General features: G+C 37.7%; 1 protein-coding gene across 1 annotated transcript in view; it reads left to right on the top strand.

Moving 5' to 3' along the window:
* The window catches only part of LOC137984356 (F-box only protein 11-like), a 25,271-nt gene that overhangs the window by 233 nt on the left and 17,538 nt on the right, over window positions 1-7,500 (top strand). The window contains exons 1-8 of the mRNA XM_068831511.1: window positions 1-294; window positions 421-521; window positions 701-824; window positions 2,848-2,986; window positions 4,841-5,042; window positions 5,431-5,551; window positions 5,765-5,868; window positions 6,443-6,548. The exon at window positions 1-294 is cut by the window's left edge and continues 233 nt beyond it. Of these exons, the coding sequence (XP_068687612.1) occupies window positions 207-294; window positions 421-521; window positions 701-824; window positions 2,848-2,986; window positions 4,841-5,042; window positions 5,431-5,551; window positions 5,765-5,868; window positions 6,443-6,548 (985 nt within the window). The 5' untranslated portion in view covers window positions 1-206. The remainder of the gene's footprint in view (window positions 295-420; window positions 522-700; window positions 825-2,847; window positions 2,987-4,840; window positions 5,043-5,430; window positions 5,552-5,764; window positions 5,869-6,442; window positions 6,549-7,500) is intronic.

Below are 7,500 nucleotides of genomic sequence, written 5' to 3'. Positions count from 1 at the left end.
ATTTTACGCGATTTTGAATTTGGTTCCATTGACTTTAGATGCAGTAAAACGATTGGACGGAATATACTCTTTTTGTCCACACTGCAATCTGATTGGCTTAGAGGGCTGCAAAAAGAGTTCGTCATTTCCTCCGCATAAAAACAATGCAGTTTCTCTGACAATAGCAAACAGCTGTGAGCTTGTGTCTTGGTAAAAAAAAACGTACGATGTCTTCCTCGAAAAGGCCAAGGATTTGCTCCGAATATTACCGTCAAACTAAAGCAGGATCCTCGAATACTCGCCGCGAAAATCTGAGTAAGGATGATGTGATTTTGGAAGAATTTCAATGTAGTAAAAGGATCATGTTTGCTAGGAGATCAAGCAACGGCAAGTTTTCTGAGCTAACCGACTCCAAACCTGTTCTTTTGTCCTCCTGTTTAGAGAAGAGCAAACCGCAGAAGAAAAGCGACCCTGAAGATCCATTTATGAAGGGAATAGATCGTGGCAAGGAAAAAACTGCGAACACAACGGATAGATTAGATGTGAGTAGACCGGTCGATCAGTCGTAACGTGGACTTCACCTTTCCAAGTTAATTTCTCTGTTGTAAGAACGAGATTTGCGTGAAATCATTTTTGTTGTTTTATCTTTGTCAAAACCGAAACAGATCAGCCCTAATTTTTAAAAAAACTTAACCACGATTTTTTTACGATTATTTTTCAGGCATCTCTGTCCCGTTTGACTAGAAATCGAGATAAAACAGGTCGCAGCCCACGCATTTTTTTGGCAGCGAAGAGATCTTGCAACCGTTTAAATTCACGGAGTAAACGTTCTGCTTCAGAAAAAGGTATGAAATTTCGTTTTACTTTTGTGCGTTAAAAAAATGATCTTCAACTTCTTCCATCTTGATATCGTGCCAAATCACCCAAGCGTCTTTTGTCTCCGATGTCTTTGTCGCTCCACGTGCCCTTTAACTCGCTTTATATTGTCGCCTGTCACGAAATTGAATAGAATACTTTGCATTAAAATTGAAGAGCTTTGGGTTTCGCAGTGAAAGCTGATTTTATATATTTTGTTTACTACGTTAAATGTTCAACATTCAATAGGGCAAAATGAATTTACACCAGAATGATATTTTTAATTTGAGAGCGGATCAAAACGGTGAAAAATAATTTTAAATAAATTAGTTCATGATCAGCAATAATGTACTGTTTTGGACTATAACCGAATAAATCGTAGCTAGTCTATGTCCTTGTGAGCTTATTTTTGTAAAAAAGGTGTTTTGATTGCGGGTAAAATTTCCGCAACTCTGCTGATCCTATTTCGTGAAGTTTTAGTGCCGTTGATTCTCTTCAGAATCCAGTTAAATACACATTGGTCACATAAATAATGTAGAATACAAATTTTATGTGATATTGTAAAAAGAATAAAACCACAGGCTGGTGTATAAATCGATGAAGCTGCAAACTCCATTCACAATGAAGTGAATAGAAGTTGTGACTGTGGTTTCACCACTCATATTTAATTAGTAAGTGCTTTATTTACATCCAGTTTAGTTTATGCCATTGAACTGTTGTGAAAGTACGTTCCAATATATGTTTATGTTATCTCCTTGATCTCTATCTTGGTTCTTTGTTGTCTTGAAGAAGTGATGAAATTCTACAGCTACATTTACTAGAATTCACCCGCTGTCAATCATAATAATTAAATTATAATTTTAATTATAAATATTTTGTGAGACCTATTGTCACATTCTGGTTTTAATGTTGGGTAGAATTTTAAGTCCTGTCTACACGAGCAGTTTTTCTAAAACAATTTTTATTTGCTTGTGCAGACAAGGAAATTTGGCTAATTTTTATGTGGCAAAATATTTATTTAAACTCATTCACACCTCAAACACCCTAGGATCCCCCTTCCCCCCCCCCCACACCTCAAACACCCTAGGATCCCCCCCCCCCCAGCATAAAATGTACTAAGTGTCACTCTCAGGGGTCAATGGGTTAATGTATTTGCTGAAAAGCTGGTGTGTTAGCTTTTTACTGTATGTGACAAATAAAAGTTCTCACATACAAACACAACTCGATCATCACGTAAAATGTGGCAAATCCCTGCCTCTTAGTGAGTGCCATTAAAGAACCACCAGGCAACCTCAGCTTGTTTCTGCCTTATCTCTGCTGTCCAAAGGCATTGCTCTAAGGGGTGGATCTTCATGTAGGGGGAGGGTGTGCACCCCATTCCTTAGTGGTGCATCCCCTCCCAGGGAAAATTCTGGATCTGCCCTTGTTGCTGATCCACTTAACTGTGAGTTGTCAACAATGAAATATATTTGCCACATAAAATTGTCACCTGAAAATTGCTTGTGTAGACGGCGCTTTAAGCTTGATTGATTTAGGTTTCAGTATACAATGGTAATGTAAAAATATTTTTTTATTCTTCTTTTTCTCTTAATTCCCATTATTTTCTAATGTACTTCCCAAACGTTGTCCATTACATAAAGTTTATTTATTATGGCCTTGTTGTTTGTGTTTTTGGGGGATACCGTATGTATCAAGCTCATGACACACTTCTGTTAGGTCAATGCACAAGAAACAGTGGGTCTAAATTACAGGTCAGGGGTCACAGGGCAGTGTACATGTCACTGTGCTACAGATATATAAACAACACCAAAAGAGTCTCCTAGCCCCAGTCAATTTACAAAAATGTTGTTCCTTGTCTAGGGGAAACTTCTGGCTTAGGTGTTCATCAGTGGAGCAGGGATTTCTAGTCGTGATCTCTAGAGTGTGACCGGTGTTTTAGACCTGCCTTGTATTGAAGTATATGCTTGCAACGGATTTAATACTTTTGTGGTTTTGCTTTGGATAAAATAACAGGTGATGCTAAATGTTATGTTGATGCCATCCCCGATGAAGTGCTTCTTCTCATCTGCTCCTATCTTCAAGAAAGGGACCTTTGTAGAATGGGGCAGACATGTTCTCGACTCAACACAATCTGCCAAGATGGGTGTTTATGGTAAGTGTCTCTGCATGTTTGATAAATTATATTATGGCAGTTTACATGTTTTTACACGTTAGAGGCATTAGGCCAAAGAGGAGTATTAGGCCACAAGGTCACACGTCATTGGTATGCCACCACTGACACAAAGCTTCCATTTTTCCAGCCTTTAGCCTCCAATGTGCCTAGTTACAGTGTACATGTAGATTACGGGATTTTATATACTCTAAAATTAACATTAGTGAAGTACATGTAAGGACTGAGAATCGAAACTGGGCCACATTGGTGGGAGGCAAGTGCTCTCACCACTGCGCCAATTCCCCACTCCTAATAAAAAAAAACATTAAACTGTCTTAAAAATAATAACTAAACCGGACAAACTTGGTTAATAAAAAATTCATAACAAAAGTAAAGTAAAGTAAAGTAAAGCCTTTTCGACCCTTATGAACAATAATTACATGTATTAGGTTGGTGCTAGTCGGAGTAAAATCTGTAAGTGTCAGACCCCTTGGAGGAACGGAAAGGAAAGGAACTTGAAGTGTCTAGGCATATTCTAGCACTGGAGGACTAATTGGGGACACTGTCAACTGAAATTAACAATTAACTCAACTTAAGTCAAATATACGTTGGGTTTTGAGGAGAGGGAAAAACCGGAGTATCCAGAGAAAAACCTCTCGGTGCAGAGTAGAGTACCAAGATACTTAACCCACATACGACACTGGTGGGAGGCGAGTGCACTGTGCCATCCCTGGTTAATCCAGTTTCATAATGATACTAGCTATGCGAGGACAGATTTCTTCCTCTCCCCTACAAGGCAATTCCTTGTTCATCATGGCTGGGCAGATGGCTTCAGATTCATAATTAAATATTATTATTTTGATTTTTTATTATTACATTTTCCATTTGAGCTCCATTTGCATGCATTCATTCTGACTGTGAATACAAAAAGGGGGAATTGGCAAAGTGGTTTCAGGGGGTGGTGGAAGGGGATTGCTTGGTATACAAGCCTTTATGAAGGGTTGCATCAGGGCTTTCCCTGGAATATACATGTATGAGGCTTTAAAATGCTTTCAAATGCCCTTTTTGATAAAATTGACTGGGTAGTGAATGATAATGCAGAGTTTTCAATAAGAGTTGGCAGCCAGCAAAATTCACTGTCTATTGCCCATAAACTCCCGCCTACTTTTTTTTGGAAGTTACTCCAAATTTTACAAATAGCATGATAAACATTTGCACAGTCACAGAACACGAACTTTGGATTCGGAAAGTTTTGCTAATGAAAAACAAAAAAGATGCCTGAATTCTGAGTAATTTCAGTGGCGATTCATGTCAAAGATGGAGCACACATGTTTTTGAGGCAGCAGTCCAGTACTTGGTGTAAGCTGTCTGATTTGCTAACTACATAATTTTGAAGCTTGACAAGACAACATTTGGAAAAGGTCTTTTTGGTCACGATAGATAAAATTCATTGCTTGCAGCTGTACAGAATGCGAAGGAGCCTTAAAGGGGGCTATGTCACTATATTTTTATTAGCATATTTAGAGTATGCATGATGCATGCATGTACTCTCTCTGAATAAAAAAGCCAGAATTTAATGATATTTTTGTTGTGTTCAAATACCCTAATTTGTGCTCCAGTGCAGGAAATGCATTCTAAAAGACCCAAATTTCAAAATTTGCCAGGGGGAGGATTCCCCCAGACTCCCCTACAAGCTTGTGCCTTGGGCCCTCAGAAAGCGCACCTTTTTCCATTTTCCACCTACTCTTGAGGGTTTTGCCACCTACTGAAATTCTTATTGTGAAACCCTGGTAATGTAGTGCTTGTTATTCTCTTACTCTTTCCATTTTTATACTTTTTTATCATCATCAACAGGCGGTCTCTGTATACTCAAATATTTGACATGAAAAAGCCACTGGTGAAGACGTTTGAAGGTGTTTATATTGTGGGCGAACCAGAAGATGACTCGTGTTGGAAAAAGTGTGTCAGCAGTTTGTATTGTGCCCACCATGTTAGTCCCACTGCTGCAAAACAGAAAAAAGCGTATCCATCAAGATTTTTTGGGAGGAATATAAATGTAAGTTTGGATAATGCGTCTTTGTTATTTGTTATAAAAATAACATAGCATTATGTTCTCACATTCACAATTTAGAATGAAAGTCATGCAGCCTTGATAAAAATTGTTTCCATGGGTTCCAATCAAGACAGGAATTACCACATGACCCTTTTAAATATCAAAATTTATCATTTATCTCATCACTTACAATAACATTCTGGACATATAGAAGTCCATGTAAGTGACTCTAAATTGTCTGACAAGGGCACAGATTTTATAGATGTAACTGTTGGCCGTACATTGGGCCCAGTCGACTAGAAAATGAGCATCGTTTATACCAGGAGTAAGAATGTTAGGGTATGTTTAAAGACTTTGTTTTCTCCTCTTCTGTATCTCTTTCTGTTATTAGTATCATGAAACGATTAATGAAGCCCTAGAAGCAGTGGAAACAAATGGTGTGATTGTAATCCATGGTGGAGTTTATGATGAACATCTATCAATAACAAGACCCATTGACATTATTGGAGCAGGTAAACCAGCATACAAACATAATTTCATTAAGACACTTGCATTTTATATGGAGGAAATTTTAAAAAGATATTATGTTTAGTCCCCTTTTTAGTACGAGTTCCTGTTAATTTTCAAAAATTAATTGACTCCATGGTTAATTTACTGGCCTCTCCAAAATTATATAAACATTAAGAACGATTTTTACTAGTTCTTATGTTTTGTATTCTTTACAGCTTTTGGTGAAACTGATGGAGTTGTAATTCAGTCTAGTTTATCAACAGTTGTGAGTTTCAGTCCCGGGGCATCTTGCTCATTCTTAGGGCATTTGACATTAAAGGTTTGTAAACAGTCTGTTTGTTGTTGTTGTTGCTTTTAGTTATAATTATTTTAGCTGAAGTTGGAAGTCAGAAAGACCGTTCAGCATATTGTTTCTTTCAATATTAATTTTTTTTAAATTTTATTTTGTCTTGGTCTTGGTTTTGGTGGTCATTTAGGCATTGTCTTATCTCAGAAGGAGACTACATGTTTTCATTTTGTCTTCATGTTTTCTTCGTGTTTTCTGTCAGACTGTGACATTTCATTCACATAATGTCATCATTGCTAAAGTTACATAATGGAAAAATTTTGTTGCCTAACATTAAACATTTTTATTGTCAGTGAATTAACAATAAATTTGCAATTAATACAACTTTTCATGATTTGCAAATAATGTCATCTCAAGTCTTCAGTTGAGAAAGTGGTATCATTAGAAAATCTAAGCAATGCAAGTGTCACCTTCTAGTGAGGTCAAAATTTGAAAATTACAATGAAAGAGTGAAATAAACTGCTGGTGCACAAATCTGTTACAGATCCAACCTTGCAGGGAATATTGTTTGCTTGTATAAAAAATTTCCTTGTATAAAAATTTACAGAATTGCCCAAGCAGTGAAACTGAAGCATTTAAATCCGGCTGTATCGAAGTAGTTGATGAATGCTCTCCATGTGTATACAACTGCAAGCTCACCAGTCATGCAACAGGTAAGTACCTGGCAGAAAACTAGAAAGTCTTTCCATTTGTGGGTGTAATTACAGTGGCTGCACTTTCTCCTCAGTTATTTTGAGACCCTAAGTGTTGGTCCGGCCGGAGTTGAACTCACGTCCTCCCACATGACAGCATGACAGCCTGGTGCCCAACCATCTGAGCCACCAGTGCACGGTTGGATGTAGATGCATCCTGGACAAGTACATGTCGACCCTTCTCCAAAATGGTGGCAATGGATTTGAATGAGTTAAAATTGAACTGAATGAAAAACTGGTACCAGAAATAGAAAGAGCACCTCTACTTTAGTAACCCTGTAAAGTTTCAGCGTATGTAGGTGTTATATCAACTGAGAAAATGGAAGTTGAAATTTGACAAATTTGCAGATGTTTGTATAACTGAGGGTATACGACATACTCCCAGTGATACAATCGTCTGTAAATTTTTCAGCTTACATTTTCTCAGCTGATATAATACCTACCATAATACCCTGAAACTTTCCAGGGTTACTAATAAAGTGAAGGTGTTCTTTCTAGTGCTGGTACACGTTTTTTAATTTTAACTTACTAGAATTTTCTGACGCCATTTTGGATAAGGGTCTATTAAGTTATACCTGTTCCAAGCTCCTGATTAGGGTGAGGAGTTGGACTGTCTTCCTCCTTAGTCTTCACCATTTTTGGGTACTTTCAGATGTCATCCTCCTCCGTTATGCAAGAGCCTGGAACAGGCTATAAAGTATAATGGTTAGCTCATCTGGTTAGCACCTTCATTATTGGCCTCAAAACTACTAAGCCCGTACAGCTGACCCTATTTAGGACTAGGCAAATGTGGACTGGGTCTCATGCATGAAAAGGCATGGTTTCTAATTAAAATCAGGTCTAACAGAAACTGCTTTACCAATTTGCACTGCTAGCACTAATCATTAATTTTGTTCCCATGGTAATTTAAACC

The sequence above is a fragment of the Montipora foliosa genome, chromosome 14 (assembly GCF_036669935.1).
Source record: "Montipora foliosa isolate CH-2021 chromosome 14, ASM3666993v2, whole genome shotgun sequence".
NCBI classification, from domain to species: Eukaryota; Metazoa; Cnidaria; class Anthozoa; order Scleractinia; family Acroporidae; genus Montipora; species Montipora foliosa.
The sequence above is the reverse complement of the archived record's forward strand: the minus strand, read 5'-3'. Positions and strand labels throughout refer to the sequence as shown.